Raw genomic sequence first — 17,024 nt, forward strand, 5'->3', positions numbered from 1 at the left:
GGAACCGGCTTAAGTTCATGTTGCCTAAGAAGTGCTTTGTGTTGAATGTTATGAAAGAGGAATATATGAATTTTAATCTATTGCAGATTAACCCGTTCTCGACTAAAGCGGCTCTGTTTAGTACAGACAGGTTTTGTTTGTTTAAATACATACTTCAAGCTGTATTTTTCGAAAGACACATATTACAATTTCAATGTGTTTAAAGTAAAAAAAATTAACATATAATGACTACTGGATGGTTTTCTTTATTGATTTATATTGGTGATACAATGTAAATAATACATTTTACTGAACTTAAAGGCATCCTTGCAATGCAGATGCACCAATTTTGTTGTTTACACACAACAAGATTGGTCCACACACACACACACACACACACACTCACTTCATTTTCATAGCTTGTGGGGACCTTAAATAGGCTTACATTCAATTCCCGGAGACCAGCCATAAACTTCCCATAGGTGTTCACCCTAAAATTTCACAATTCACCCAGTGGTTTCAAACATTTGGTTCCCATGAAGTTGGCTGACTGCACTCTGCACTGATGCCTATACAACTTCTAACATCCTGCCAATTGTTTTGATTTACGATTCATTTACACAGTAATGCAATCAGAACTCTGGCGTGTGCCAAAATCTTTGACTCGACTACCTGGTCATTTGGTTCAGTGCTTTTTCCATAACTCACCTTAATCCAGCGTTTGTGATATTCAAACATCCTTTGCTTGCCAAGGATATGGTATTGTTCACTTGCCAAATGGGGGAAAACACCAGGTGCAATTTACTGATGAATCCTTTCCTAGGTATTGGCATTTCCAATGCACAGTGTAACAGGTGAGTGCAAGTTAAAAAATAAATAATAGGTTCTAAATAAAATCTGCAACACCTCTACATGTTGCACCAGACTACAGGGAGAGCAGTCCCCTGATCAGAGCAGCACCGTGTTCAATCCAACCTTCACACATTCTCTTAACACTGAATCGGTTTTCTCCTTCCAGAAAGCACCACTGCCACCATGGATGAGGAACAGTGCTACTACAATGAGACCATCGCCTTCTTCTACAACCGCAGCGGCAAATACCTTGCTACTGACTGGAACACCGTCAGCAGGCTGGTGATGGGCCTGGGCATCACTGTGTGCATCTTCATCATGCTCGCCAACCTTCTGGTGATGATCGCCATCTATGTCAACAGGAGATTCCACTTCCCCATCTACTACCTGATGGCCAACCTGGCAGCTGCTGACTTCTTTGCTGGGCTGGCGTACTTCTATTTAATGTTCAACACGGGACCAAACACGAGGCGTCTGACTGTTTCGACGTGGCTTCTGCGTCAAGGCTTGATTGACACCAGCCTGACGGCATCTGTGGCCAACCTGCTCGCCATCGCCATCGAGCGCCACATCACTGTGTTCCGCATGCAGCTACACACACGCATGAGTAACCGGCGTGTAGTGGTGGTGATTGTCATAATATGGACCATGTCCATAGTCATGGGGGCCATCCCCAGCGTGGGCTGGAACTGCATCTGTAGCATTAGTACTTGCTCCAACATGGCACCGCTTTACAGCAACTCCTACCTGGTCTTCTGGGCAGTGTTTAACTTGGTGACTTTTGTTGTGATGGTGACACTATACGCCCACATTTTTGTCTATGTGCGCCAGAGGACCATGAGGATGTCGCGGCACAGCTCTGGACCGCGACGCAACCGGGATACCATGATGTCTCTGCTGAAAACCGTGGTGATTGTGTTGGGTAAGGAAGAGATTTGATCTGTCTTATCTATCTGTCTATCTTGCAATCTTGCTTGCTAGCACTTGTTCCTTCTACCTACCTACCTACCTACCAACCTAACTGTTTAGATATCTATCCTTCTGTCTGGCTTTGTTTTTAACTTTCTTATCTCAGCTCTACCCTACATAACCTGGCATGTGTTTCTCTTGGTATATACATTTGAAGTGATTGGTCTACATAGAAATGCTCGAGGAAGATGCGGATAGAATTGGAGCGTGTAGGTTTTAAGGACTATAACATCAGAAGCTCATAAGCTGGAAGGGGGTGAGTTCAACATATTAACTCAGGGAAGCATACAGTGAACATTTGGCCTTGCGAAAAAAACGTTGCTGAGAACATAAAACCTTGATTTGCTCAGTTGTTTCCGAGCCATATCCTTCTAGCTTGCTGTTTATTTCTATCCACGTATGCATCTTCTACATTTACACACTAACTCTCTCTAACTAGCAAGCTACATCTACTGTCTGTGTATTTCTGTAGCAGTGAGTGCGACATTTGAAGTCTTGAGCAGCAGCAGCAGCAGCAGCAGCAGCAGAACAATGACTCTGTTGACGGCTCTATCTGTGAGGCTGTATCATTCAGTCCAAGCACAGTGTCCGCCTAGCACGACTGTAAGCCTCAAATACATCATCCCAGCCAACCCCCGTGTCCTGAGGATCACATTAATGTGCTGTGATTCCTTGGTGAGCAGTTGCAGTTGGTGTCCATCACATTGTGTTCATTTTGCTTATTTAAGGGTGGTTCTGATCGCGACATGATACAGCTGTCTCATGTGCAGAACTGGAAAGATAAAAGGATTACTGTCATTCACTTTCACATAAGTTGTATTTAGAGTTGTAGTGGGTATTCTTTATTGTAAGTGAAATCAATTTCCTTATTTTCTGAAGAAAATGAAAGAGGATATGGAGGAGGCGATAAAGATCTAGTTTGGTTGGACAATACTTAAAAATATCCAATTAAAGTCATGTGAGATAAGAGCCTGATCGTCCTCATTAGTGCCCCGTGAAAGCTTGTGAACGCAACTATACCTGACAGTGTTTTGAAATCGTCTCTTGTATACTGCAATTTTATACGATTCATTTTAGTAGTCACTGATTCAAAATCCAAATCACTCGCTGACCATGTCTGCATTATCTTATTTCCCCAAATAAATGCTATCCTGTAATTACTAATGATATAATTACATTTCTGCTGAATGCAAACTGTTGACTAAGAAAACAGATGCACACCATCATTTGCAGCGATTATGTGGGATTTTTTTTTTTTTTTTTTTTTTATGAGCCCCAAAATGCTCCTGTATGTGTCAGAAACTGTGAAGTAATCACAACACTTGGGCAGTATATGGTCGCATGCTTTAGGCCGTACTGCTTTTTGGACTACACGACTGTAATTCTCATGTCCAATAAAGTGCGCCTCAGGCCTCAGCTCAACTGCCCGAGATCGAAATGATTCCCAAACCGCTGGAAAAAGAAAACCAAATTGCTATAATCCAGAATTGTCCTTCAGTTTAGTGTTTTGCAATTGTATGGAGTGACAGGGCTCTGTTCTGTTTTTATTTTCAAGCTAAGGCTGTGTGTCAGTCTGACAGTTTTATGTCTGAGCACTGGGCAGAGATATATCTCCCACTTCGCAAATCTCCAGGCCTTTTCCAGCATAGTGTAATAAGATAGAGGCATTTCTCTCTCTCTTTCTCTTTCTTTTTTCTCTTTTTTTTTTTACATAAACTCACTATAACACAGTAGCAGACCAACTCAATCACCTGTTCAGTAAGTTGGAGTGTGAATTGTGGGAAAAGAACATCTCACTGCCTGGAAGCAGGAGGATGTTGTTTCTAGACAAAACATACCAAAGGATTCCATGTGATTTGTCTCCTATGCGCTGTGTTATCTCATCCTGTTGCCACTGTTGTCTTTACTCCAACCTTAATTCACAGCGGTGGACAGCAGAATGTGCTCTGCAGCCTACACTATGTGTAAAACTGAAGGACGTACATTTTCTGTTGCTTAGAGATGTGTTGTTTGTTTCTTCTCATAACCTCATAGTTTAGCAGTGCAGGTGGTGCGCCTATCCTTACCATTTGATTGTGTAAAAAGTTAAGCAGTTAGGTGACATTTGCCATCATGGTGACAAAGATAATGTTGCAATTTGTCTAGGCAACAGAACTAAATGGCTAGGTGTAGGAAAAGATGTTAAAAGAAGTTAAATATGTTTTGCTGGGGTTGGGAACCATTGACATTTGAACTGATACACTACCGTAGCTGAGTTTTTGCTAAATGCTAAGACAACCACTCCAATTATTTACCTGAAAATGCTGATAAATTTATCACTGCCTTGCTTAAGTTTTTGCTGTTCACAGTGGGGTTTAACGCTCCCATTAATGAGCCTGGCGCTGGCAACGGGCTGGCTTTTTGGGTTAGACCAGGTGTTTTCTCAGGTGATAAGGTTCTTAAATGTGTTTAATTCATCGTGACGTGGTACTCGCTCTACATTATTTGTATGAATTTACAGATGTAAGTCAAAACAAGTCAACTCTGACTCTTGGTCTCTCAAGGGACTTTCTTAGAAAATAATGGAAAATGACGTTTGTTGTCAATTTCTCCCATTGCTAAAGTGAAAAGAACTCAACCGTCAGTATATATTTGTTATTGTCAGCAACTCCAGACTCTGAGCTGCCCTCTATTGGATGCATTACTTAACACTGCACACCACACTAACATAATGGACCCATGGAAGTTTGTAGGCAGTTAGGTTGCATCGTAGTCAACCAAAACCTCGACTCTCCCTGGACCTTCTTGCTTTTCATACTATGTCAGTGTACATGCTTTATCTTGACGCATCTATTTTCCATGGAACCACCTGCATGCAAAATCTGACTTTGGTGGATCTACTGCATCAGATTTGAAAGTGGAAAGTTGTGTTATTTGTACGCAGATTAAAGTGAGTGGACTTCTTTCTGTTGTTGATTGTTCTGGGAAGAGAATGAAACATAAGACTATGGCCAAAAAAAGCAAGTTCACTCATGAAGGAAAGCATACTCGTATCGCTTATTCCTCATATCTGCCTTTTTTTGTCATTGCCGACTTCTACCTTGATTAATACAATAACCCACTTAAAGATATCCAGTGTAATGTTTATTGTGACAGCAAAAAGGTCGAAGCAACTATATTTCAAGTCCACTGTCTTTTTAGATTAGGTTGACTGAGAGTTTGAAAGTCCTGGAGTCGTCACAGCTGCTCCCTCCTACCTTTAGCCGGTGTTTCATACACCACCATAGAGAAAAGTCTGAGTCAAATAAATCCAAGTAGCTTCCTGAGACATGTGGCTTCATTCCGAAACAGCAGCAGATTCCTTAGCAATTAAACAAGCAGTGTCACATTTTTTCTCAGGAGTTTCTCAATATCAGGATCTGCCAGTGAAGGCAGCGGCATGACAGCCTTAATATTGGCTTAGCTTTACTTTGTCTACAGAGCAGTTTTATGTTTTATGAAAAAAAAAAAAAAAAAAAACTAACTTTTTTTCAATGACTCTGCTTCATACTGAAAGAGAAATGAAATCAGCTACAAGGACCAACGGTAAACAGCTCCTCATACCCAAAGGGGTTTAGCCGACTGTGGTAATTAAAGGAAATTCAACATTTTTTAAAATAATAAACTGTGATTAATTAATAAGTTGTTTTGTATTTTCACTACAGTATACAATCTTATTCATTCATGTGTTAAAGGAGGTATATTTTGCTTGTATTCAGGTTCCTAATTTCATTTTGGGTCGCTACTAGAATAGGGTTACATGCTTTAGTGCTCAAACCCTAAGCCTGTTTTAGTTTCTGTCTCTTCAAGGCCCCTCACTCCCGAATACCCAGTTTGCTGTCACTGGTCAGAGAACACACGCCTGACCTTATGGTGTCTCCGGTCCATTCTGTCTTGTTTTCAGCTCCCAGTTGGCTTAACTTTTACTGTGAATATAGGCATACATTTTGCAAATGTGTGACATGGTGACAAAGTGTGATGTCAAGAGAAGTCAGAGATTTAAAGCTGGGACTACTGATGAGGCGTTCAGGTACTTGAGGAGCAGTGTTTTCTGTGGGAGAGAGGCCTTTAACATGCAGACAAACATATGACACATTGGGGGAAAGATAAAAATGAGAAAGCACAATTAGTAAATTTATGTAATGTAATATGGAGAAATATGAGCTGAGGCTGACAACGAGTGCCGAGGCAATTTTAGCTGTTTCACAATACTTTTCTCTGTATTATTAATTTGAGTTCTGGATCCCAGAGAAGACATTTGTTTTGTTCATTTGTCCACATTTGTTTCTCTTTACTGATGACAAACACTTACCAGGAAAGTAAGTTATCTGGAATCCACCGCTGTTTCTGTATGAGGTCACTTTTAGGCAACGAGCAGGTTAAGCAATAAAATACCAGAAGGTAGTTGCTTGTTTGGATTGGATGTACAGTACAATCCCTCATTCACATTTGCTGGACACTTATCTCCTGTCTCGTTTCAAAAAAATTCCCTCTTTGCCTGTTTTTCGTCTTACACTGGTCACAGCAAAACAAAAAAGGTCAACAGGCAGGCAGTTCACAGCTGGGTCGAAGTTACCGTTGAGTTGTGGGTTTTGATTATAATCAAATTCTAAGGAGGATAGTACATTGGGCTGATGAGAAAGTGAACCTCACAGCTATTCCCCATCCAACTTCTCACATCATCTGGTCAGCAGATGGTGACCACATGATAATAACTGCTCCCCTGGTGCTTGCCGTCCTCTTCACTTGTCCTTCAGAGGATGGGTGATTTCTTCTGGGAAGGACGGGATGAGATGGAAAATAAAGACAAAGTTGGTTACACACACTTTGACATGCATAAGCGCCAATGTATGCAGTACATATACACATGTAGACTTTCTCACACTCACATAAACCCTCCGACTTGGTAAAGTACAGTTGGACATGAGAGCGGCTCCATTCACATAAACTCTGATGCACTCACTCACTCAAATGATGGGAAAGGAAAACCAGAATCTGGCTCGTGCTCTGATTTGACGTGCCAGAAACAATCGAGATAGACACACACGTGGAAAAAGCATTTTTAACGTGCACATACAAGAAAATTACATAAAGTTCTAACTATGCCTTAAAGGTCGGATGGTGTGTCATAAGTGCACATGGAAACGCACAAAGGAAAGCAGCTGACGCAATCATTTCCAGTGACTTCACACTATTCCACAGATCTACAGGTGTCAGAAGCCCGCCAAGAATAACAACAGTGTGCCAGCGGAGGCAGGAAAAGAAGAAGAACTAACCACAGCCTTAAACAATGAGGCTTTCAAAGTGTTCGAAAATCAGCTCTGCAAATGCCTCATGAGGATGGAAGTGCAGTTAGCATCTTTCTTAAGCGTCAAGAATGGAGTCGGACTGAATCAGACACCTTGATTTTAGAAACTCCACGGAGGAACCCTCAAAGGAAATGTTTATAATCAGCCAGGCCAGTATATGGACTGATGTCAGATGACTGCAGATATAGTCGATAAACAACATGAAATGTCAGAACAGAAATGTTGAAGTAGGTCTGACATGGTACAATTAACATAAAATAATGACAATAAATTCTGCATTTGATGTTAAAGACTTCCTGTTTTATAATTTTGAGACTCCCCAGTTTCTATATTGGACTCAAAAACCAATGAGACACACCTTTATCTGTTGCCCTCCCATAGTGACTGATAGATCTCAATCCAGACTACAACTAGTTTTTTTTTTTTTTTTTTTTTGCTCTTTGCAATTAAGTAATGGCTAAAAATCTGCACTTGTGTGAGCCGTGCTGAATACTGTCCTCAACTAAACGTCTGAGGCTAGAGGTCACGGACAGTCTCGCCCGTTTGACCGCTGGTGCCTGTCCGCCGTTTGAATGACACCGACAGAGATTCTCTTCATCGCCCTTTAGTGAGTCACCAGCTCCGTCAAATGAGCCATGACCCCCTTGTTCACAGTGTGAGTGTCTGTGTGTCAGGTGTTGGCCCGGGAAGACGTCTTCTGTGAATGATTTGATTATCTCAAAGCCCGCGGTGGTGTACGTCGTCAGACATCGTCAGACAATGCGGAGCGCCAAGACATACCGCCGGCCAAACACATGCACGCAGATGCCGTATCGCTTACTTACATTTGTTTGGGAGCCGCAATGTATAACCAATCGATGTTCGACCCCCGGGAAGCCGGCTGCCCTTTTTTTTTTCCCTCTGCTGCCACAATGCGTTGGACTGAGAGCAGAACCAACCAGGGCTAACTGCGGCCCTCCAATCAGTCAGCGCGGGGGCGGGACTGGTGCGCAGAGGATCGCAATGTTCACCTGTTTTCTGGGGAGTCTGGGTGTGTGTGAAGTGCTCAGCGCGTGAAATTCCTGTTCACAGTGTAGCTTTTCTAATCACCCATAACGACAGCATCTGCGCCGATGAATCCCGCGTCAGCAGTTAGTCAGTTGCTCCTTTCTGGCAAACTCGGTGTCATTAAATGCTTCCTGGGAGCGGCGCATACAGCTTGTTTTTACACACCGTCTCAGCTTCTCGAGTGAGCCGGGATTTGATAGCATGCATTAACGAGCAAGATTTCAAGTATAGTCGAGTATTAGCCAGATCAGCGCCACCTGTTAAGGGAGGAAAGTGTGTGTGTGTGTGTGTCGGTTTGAGTGTGTTGGTTTCTTGGGGGATCTTTTTGAAAATTCACAATATACCTGTAAAAATACAAGCATATACAGACAGATTGACCATTATATTTGGTTTTCATCACAGAATTTAAATCTGTATTGTCAAATAGGTTGAGGCATAAGTCACGTAAGACACTGCAGCATGTTTTATGTTGTGTTTGTTGTCACTGATGGCTTATAATGACATTTCTAGCAAAGTTTAACATTTCCTGTCACACACACTTTGCAGTTCTTCTATCAGCTGATTCTGTGTATCCTCATCAGATTTTTAATCTCCCACATGTCTGCATTAGACATTGGCCGGTATCCAGTTGTATCGAGCCGTGTTTGTGTGTATGCGATGGATTTTTTTGGCCTTTTCTGGCTTTATTTGTTAGTACAGCTGAAGGATTAGACAGGAAACAGGGTAAGAGACGGGGAGTGACACGCAGCTGCAGAGCCTCGGCACATGGGCCACGTGCGCTACCGACTGAGCTATGCGGCACCCGTATGCGATGGATTTTAAGGCATCCTGGCACAGAATGACAGCCAATTCTGATAAGAAAACATTTCCGTTTCAAAGCATGAAGAACAATGACAGAATCTGGTGGCACCGAGCTGCCGGCAGAATGTAACCGAACGCGCAATCTTTGTCAACAGAACAACTGCTGGAGTGGACCAAAGCACCGCTTTAAATGAGACGCAATTTTTGGAAAATTGGATACAGAATTTGATGGTGGGAAGAAAAAAGAATCTGGTGCCGAGTGGCACAGCTGTGGCCAACAGTCTGCATTTGATCTGAGCCCGGGGTCACGGTCAACAGCAAACGCCTAATAATTGTATTGTATTGTGTAGCTGAGATGCAAAATTAGCCGTATTAGGGTTAATCCAAAAGTAAATTGGATCACTTTCTGCACTGAAAGAGCATTTTTACCTACAAAAATAGCACAAACACTGATTTATATCACAATTTTAAAAATGCTTTCGCAATCTAGAAGCAAATGGTGAGCCAAATTTAACCTTATGTTGAATTTTGGCCTGCTGGCACCTCTTTGAGCAGCGCTGATCTGAACCATAGCAGTAACATCACAGTACCAGTGTGTGTTTTACTGTTGACTTTTAACCTTTTATTCAAAAAAAAAAGAAAAAAAGAGAGAAAATAAAGTTATACAAAACAGAAATGTCAGCACCTGGAAGTGAGTGAGTCACTGCTGCTGACCACAACAGCTCTGTTACAGCCCGAGCAGAGCAGAAAAACCTTCATTATAGCCTTTTTCAAAGCCCTCACTGTACTTCCAGTCAAGAGCGTGTTTCTCTTACCATTAGATCACCGTGACACCATTGCCGGGCTCCATCAGTGTGTAAACCACGAGCCTCTTTATCAATAACTGTAAACACTCAGCTACTGAATGTGAACTTGTATCTAATCTCCCGTGTGTGTGTGTGTGTGTGTGTGTGTGTGTGTGTGTGTGTGTGTGTGATGAAGCACTGATGTGGGAGGGGGGGGGGGGGCATCCCTCTGAGGACAGATGGGAAGCACTGGGCCATTTCAGAAATGACAGATAATGGATTCTGTCGGCCGACCAATTTCAGTGGGATTCATGGTCGCAGCCGCAAATGACGGAAGGACACAGAAAGAGTGAGAGAGCGTGGCGAGAAACAGACAAGAGATGAGATAGAGGGGAAAACCGAAGGGGACTGAAAGTGAGTGACAAGACGCGATGACAGAGAAGAACTGAAGTAGGAAATTGAAAAAAAATGCAAAAGATGTGAGGGTAGGGGTGGTGATGGAGGGGGATAATGGGAAAGAAAGGGAGTGAGGAGAGATGTAACCGAATATTGAGATGTAACCGAATATTGGGTGTTTGTCGTTTTTTTTAAGGGCCTTGAAAGAGTCACACGTTAGAGGAACCCTAAGCCGGGAGACATGAGAGAAATAAAAGCATGTGGTAGCACAGGCATGAAAATCCCAGATGTCTGAGATAGCTCAAAAAACACACGCAAAATAGGCGAAACGCCATAAAAATTGAGGCTATGTCTTCATCAGTTTCCCTAAAAACGCTGCAAATACACAAATGTGTGGCGGTGCGTTTGAGCTCTTTACGCCGCCCTTCAGCCCATCTAACGAGCAGCGTGTGTTGCTACATGTGGAACACATCAGCGCAGCGTGGAGGAGGTGTGAGACTCAGCGTGATAAGGATCAGAGACTTAAAGGGCTGTACGGGAAGATTAACAGTGACATCTTCGTCCGGTGCTCTACCAAAATATTGAAGTCGCTGCTCACAATTCATTATGCTCAGTGTTTACTTGAAATCACTGCACGACGTTGCGGTCGGGTAAGTTGCAGGAAACACTGCACAGGCCATTGCTCCAAAACCGAAGCCAGCCCGGCATTGGGGCGCGTCGAGCGAGTGATGTCGACTTTCGTAGAGTGGGAATCCCAGTCCATAGCCCATCTCCTGTCAACAGCCAACAATGACCACAATGTTTCCACGTCCTTATCCAAGCGCTTTTTCTCATGTAGTGTTGTAGTAGAAGGTGACTGATGACTGGGAACTGGGCTAAGTCATGTATAGTGTACAGAAGCATTGAAGACAGAGAGCTGTGATTGGTTCGAGGTCCAGCATGTGCAGTAGTCTGTCTGTGTATGTTGTTTGTCCGTCCTCTCTAGAGGGGTTTTCCTTTTGGCAGGATGGCATGATTTCCCACTGCATTGTAACTTTATAATGATAATAAAATAACAGCTTTACTAATCATGTTGCTTGTACAGTGTCTTGTAATAGGGTATCACTGTGTCACTTCAGTGAGAGGGTAGGATCACAGCGATGAGGTTTGTTTCTAGATCATGTCTGACACAACTGCCACAGACCTTGGATTTGTATTGATGACAGTGTTGTTGCACTCATAAACACCAGGGGGCGCCAAAACACACAAAAATGCCAACTTCTACATACTGTTGCTTTAAGGTCTCATTAGTTTTAGGGTAACATCGTATCAGATTTAGGAGCTTTTCCATCAGGGTTACATGCTTCATGAAAAAATATAATAAATTAGCATCAAATGTAAATGTGTCTTCTTGATTATATCTGGCATTTAAGATAGCTTGTTAATTTGAGATATCATTTAATAAATCCTACAGCTACAGTGTCATCGTTAGTCTAGACAATCTGCATTCACAAAACACGATGCCCACAGTTATATTGGAATGACTTTTTATGGAATAAAAGAGCTCCAATAAAAACTCGACGGTGTGGTCCGTGGACATCAGCCCACGCAAACCCAAACCCCCAGCCGCATTGATCAGTAACACCTTTTTCAAATCCCTATTCAAGCCTCTGATTACAGAGAAAAAGGCAGTGTTATTCAGCGGCTCGCTCTCACATATCAGAGGCCAGAACAGCTTTTTCAAATCACCGAAAGGAGAGTATTCATTACAATTAATGCAGCTTTCACTTGGACGGAAGACTAATGCTCATTACCTCCAGCAAATTGTTCCTCAAAGCGCAGCCAAATCTCTGGAAACTCATGCCAGGCATTCAGCGTAATACCTAGAGCCAAACCACCGGCATGATCCGTTAAGCCTTTTGACCTCATGTTTATGTATTTCTGCAGCAGACTACATGTGACAAAGTGCAACAGAACAAGCTGCTGGAGACAATGTCACAGCAACACTGAAAAAACCCAACGTCGTAACCATCTTCTCGGTGGAAGAAACATGACACGTCAGCCATTAGAGCAGAGCTGTTCCATTACAAACAATACGATTAGGAAAGAGATCCACATTTCCTTCTTCTGAGGAGGCGGAGGTGCATGGAGACAGAAACATGATTGCTCAAAATCCTCTAATGATTTTTGTATGACGCAAAAAGCTATAATGTTGAAAGCGTAACTCTCTGTTTCTGGTTAATAACGATTTTAATGCCGATTGCGAGGATAAACATGTCGGGATGGGATGGGCGTGTTTTTTTTTTTCTTTCACAACACCGTCATAACGCTTTCATGTTTGTGCGCCTGAATGCTCCACCATCTGTCTTTGTGCCATGTGTAATTATGTAAGGGACTGTTTGCGTGTGTGTTTGTCTGCACATGTGAGTGTTTATCTGTGTCTACCCTCAGTTTTGCATCTGTGTGCATGTGTGTGTGTGTGTGTGTGTGAGAGTGTGTGTGTGTTTGTGGGAGTGTGGAGTTGGTTCCTGTAGTCTGGTCCCCATTATTTCCTTATTTTTGTTCCCATAGCCCACTGTTCTCTGTCCTATGGAAGACCATTTCCGCCAGGAAAAAAAAAAGAGCATGGGACTTCAGAATGATAATAAAAGAAGCACATATGGGTTTAGTCCGAGTTTGACTGGCAGAGTCAGAAGTATTACTTTTGCTTTACTTTTATGTAAGAAAAAAAAAACACGTTATACAAATTGAATTGAATTAAAAGTTTTATCTGATACTGGGGTATGGCAATAACTGGTATTGACCATAGTAACTTTAAACATTTAAGTTTTTTTTTTTTTCCGTTCCCACTTCATTGTAGTAGCTGGCAGTGATTCACCTAAATGCTGGTGTTACTGCCTGTCATTAAAAGGAAATAAGAAGTAGAAGAGGACCCAGCAACTACCTAGAAAGGTGCTACTGCATTGTGTGGCTGCTATTTTTTAGTATATATTTATTGTATTCCCTTGTATGTTAAGCACTTTATGTTGCATATTCCGCAAGACTTAAAGTGCTCTATATATAAAGTTTGTTATCATTATATGTTATTATTGCGGCCAAAATCATCATGTCGGAGGAGATGGCAGATGAGTGTGAGACAAAAAGTTAGCTCATCAGTGGGGTTTTTGTTGGGATTCTGTGCATTTTCAACAGATATTGCAATAATATCACTACCACAAATTCCTTTTCACAATAACTTGGTTGTAAAAATCCGATCTGACAGCATGTTCTGGTAGAAAGAGCAGAAATCTGACTTCCAATTTCATAAAAATATCTCATATTAATGACTCACCGTGAGCTATTATTTATTTTTGTAGTGTGATTTATTTTGTTTTGCGGCGAAAATGAGCTTCCATACATGTTGGAATCCAGACTTTATTAGACTGAAAACACAATGTTTTGACACTTCCTGGATTTATTGCTCAATAAATGCTCCCAAATGTCTCGGCGGAGTTTTGGCTGTCGAGCCCCAAACTTCGACAGTCGCTCTCCCATAGGTCCCGAATGATTTGTTCTGCGCCAGATTCTGGGTGTTTTGACTAGCTGAAATAAGGCAAAGTGTTGTGAAGCAGCACGCTTTTCAACAAGATTGCATCTCCGTGTGGATGGGGATGATCCTTCACATGTCACAGCGTGTCACACATCTCCTCCTTCTCTGTGACTCAGAACTCTATCAAGACCTGGAAAGTGTCAAGTTAGTTTTGAATGCATTTCCAGATTTTCCAGGCCTGCGTCAAAGTCCTGTTTATTTACTTGTCTCCACTGACTTTCCATTTCCCCGGTCTCCTTTCCCTCCATGTGGCAAGTTGTGACGAGGTGAAAGGATTCACCTCGGTCCCAACAGAAACCCTGTTTGTTTCTTCCATAAACTAAAAACTCTGCTGTTCCCTCCGTGTATCTGATGTGGCAGTAACGCTGGCCTATGTGGCAGCGGTAAGGCTTGCGCTATTTTTTTGGGGGGGGGTGGAGGAGGGAAATGTAAAGAGGCAATTTTGAGATAAAGGGTGTAACGCAAGCGACTACATACCCCTGGCTTCAGAGAGGAAATGAAAGAATCTGAGGGTGAAACCTCTCAGGTCACAGCTTCACACAAAGACTGTTTTCTTCCCCATTCTGAGGGAAAACCAGGACAAACTTCCTGCAGACATGCAGATATTACACTCCATTTAGGACAGAAAAAACTCAGTTGTAGAGAGGCGGCAGCGTAGAAGAAGAAATAAGAGGAACATAGAAGAGCACTATTTGATTAAAATGTTATTTTGTCACAGTGCTGGTCTGAACTTTTTTTTTTTATTGTTTCGACTGAATGGTTCTTCTGTGTTTTTTTTTTTTTTTGTGCTGTGTCTTGTCCTGTATCTGAGTAAGATGTTTCACTCGGAGACAAATACTTGAGATAGTTTCTCTGCTGGGTTGCAAAGCGTTTCAGTAATGTATCAAACTCTGGAGAGTCTGCCTGCATAGCTGGGAAGTGAGGTCAAGCCTTTCGCTGCAGCTGCCGCCTGCAAAACACTAACAGATAACAGGCCTGCCTGTCAATATTCCCCCCCCCTCTGTCTTACTCTCTCTCGCCCTCTCTGCTTCCCTAATTTCTCGCCTGGCCTTTTTGTTTTACAGCGTCAAGAGTGTGATGTCCCCCAGTTGTCTCATAGTTGCGACAAATAGCATCTGTTGAGTGAATTCATGGTACTTGAACTTGACATTCACGAGTAATGAGTCAGTGCACCCCCCACCGCCCCCCCCCCCCCCCCCCCCCCCCTTTTTTTTTTTTTGCTGTAACACACTCAAAGTGATGATGCATTGTACTCAGCAAAATGAGGTTGGGAGGTTAGATTCGGTGATGGATTAGTGGAGATCGGGTTGCAAAAACGAGGAAGAGGTCAGCGGTTTATGTTTCGGGAGATGTTTCCCATTAAGAGGGAGATAATGGAGGATGGTGATTGTCACTGGCTGATTTCCTGAGAGACGGAATCCAGTTCCAGCTGAAAAGTTGTCGTTTATAGATTTGAGAGATATTTGTAGAAAGTGGATGAAGCCCAGGAACATAACAGTCATACATTCTGACGTTGTGGTATTTTGTGATTATAGCACGTTTTATTATACACATTTCTGTATGGGGCCCGTTGGACCCCCATCAAGAACCCTTGAGGGTCCCTGGAACCAACTTTGAGAACCACTGCAGGAAGAAATGATGTTTAAGGCACCAGATCAAAAAACACATGGAGAGTGTTAGGGACATACAACCTATTTAGCTTGTGAGGGCCACTGAAAGATGGCAGGGGAAGATGGAGGCAGACCGTCCGCTAGTTAATTGATAGTGGATGGCATTGTTCTCTCAGACAGATAATAAATGTAGGTTTATAAAATGCAAAAATGACTCAACAAATATACTCCGGGGTTAATGCACCCGGACGGCCTGCCCAAGTATAATGTATGTGTGGGAAATGCCATAATATGTTTTTGTCTCAGACAAAAGTGTTTTAGTGGTGTCTTTTTTTTTGTGTTTTTTTTTTTTTTTGTGCCCAAAATGTGTCATTTAGAAGTTTTAGATGAGGTTATGGCGCGACATGGGTGTTTGGTTCCGTAGACTGGTGATGGTATGGTTGTTAAGTGATGGTAGTGTGGTTGCTAAGTGATGGTGGTGTGGTTGTTAAGAAATGGTGGTGGTGGTGTTGTTGCTAAGTGATGGTGATGTGGTTGCTAAGTGATGGTGGCGTGCCTCTAAAGTAATTTTGGGGTGTTTCCGGACACACCAAAAGCAACTTAGTCTGACTCCCCGACGGTATGAACGTGGCTGTGAGATGCATTTTCAGAGACAAAAACGTTTGAGCTGTTTCATTTATTCATTATTTTGTCTTATTTTGGCTGCCCTGCTTTTTGTGTGGTTCAGAAAAGGGCGACCACCCAGGATGTCTCATTAACATGACTTAAAGGGGAGGTGGCAGGCTGCCCCCCCGTGTGTGACATGATAATGAATATAGCTCAAGGTGACTCTGAAAACACATGTAGCCGTTTTGAGTCATCAGTTTTAAGTCTTAAGTGAATCCTTTTTTCTCAACTGTGAGTCAGCATAATTCAAGTGTGAGTCCAAAGCAAGTCATCGCATTTAAAGCGTAAATCATGACTCATCAAAACATAAACAGCAGGGATCCAGGAAGTCCGGGGCTTTTTGTACTGCTAATGCCAAAAGACAACTTAGAGAAGCGTGTACTACTGTCGGGGTCACATCACATTTTTGCGGTGTTACCTGCACATTCAAGGAAAATCAGGAATGAGACTGCATAAAAAACATGAGCTTGTTCATTGATTTGTCATAGCAAGTCATGCACAAAGCCAAACTAAAAGCAGTAAAATCCCGGCTGTTCCAGACCAAATCTGAGTTTTTGTGTTGCTGCCAATTACGTTATGTTTTGTGATGAGCAAAAATGAATAAACGTGATGTGAACAATTGTCTTCAAGACCTATGATGGATTATGCATATGGAGAACTTTCAGTGTGTCTGAGATAATCAAACTACTGGTTCTAGTGTTTTTCCTTTTAAAGTTTCGCACCAGATGTAAAATAAAATCACAGAAGAAACAAAGAAGTTGCACGACCAATTACTCAGCTGATTCATGTCAGTGCATATGTGATGTCTTAGCTGGTAGACCTCTGGTTTTACAGTGTTGTAGATGACCACTTGTGTTTGTGGCCTGTAACTCGCTTGCAACTGGGCCAACTCGGCTGTGAAGAATGCAGGAAGATGCTGTAGTAACACTGCATGAAAAGGGACATTTTATCTCTCTTTTATGGCAGTGAGCACGACATACAACCTTTCAGTAACTACTATACTGCAACCTGAGTTTATCTACAC

General features: G+C 42.4%; 1 protein-coding gene across 4 annotated transcripts in view; it reads left to right on the forward strand.

Annotated features, from left to right (window-relative positions):
• The window catches only part of lpar1 (lysophosphatidic acid receptor 1), a 44,079-nt gene that overhangs the window by 20,258 nt on the left and 6,797 nt on the right, over nucleotides 1-17,024 (forward strand). For 3 of the 4 annotated variants that reach the window (XM_037117833.1, XM_037117834.1, XM_037117835.1), the window contains one exon: nucleotides 998-1,753. In XM_037117833.1, coding sequence (XP_036973728.1) covers nucleotides 1,015-1,753 — 739 coding nt within the window. In that variant the 5' untranslated portion in view covers nucleotides 998-1,014. Of the gene's footprint in view, nucleotides 1-997; nucleotides 1,754-17,024 lie in introns of those variants that run through there. The other variant, XM_037117836.1, reaches the window with a different exon arrangement.

This window comes from Acanthopagrus latus, chromosome 12 (assembly GCF_904848185.1).
Source record: "Acanthopagrus latus isolate v.2019 chromosome 12, fAcaLat1.1, whole genome shotgun sequence".
Classification (NCBI taxonomy): domain Eukaryota; kingdom Metazoa; phylum Chordata; class Actinopteri; order Spariformes; family Sparidae; genus Acanthopagrus; species Acanthopagrus latus.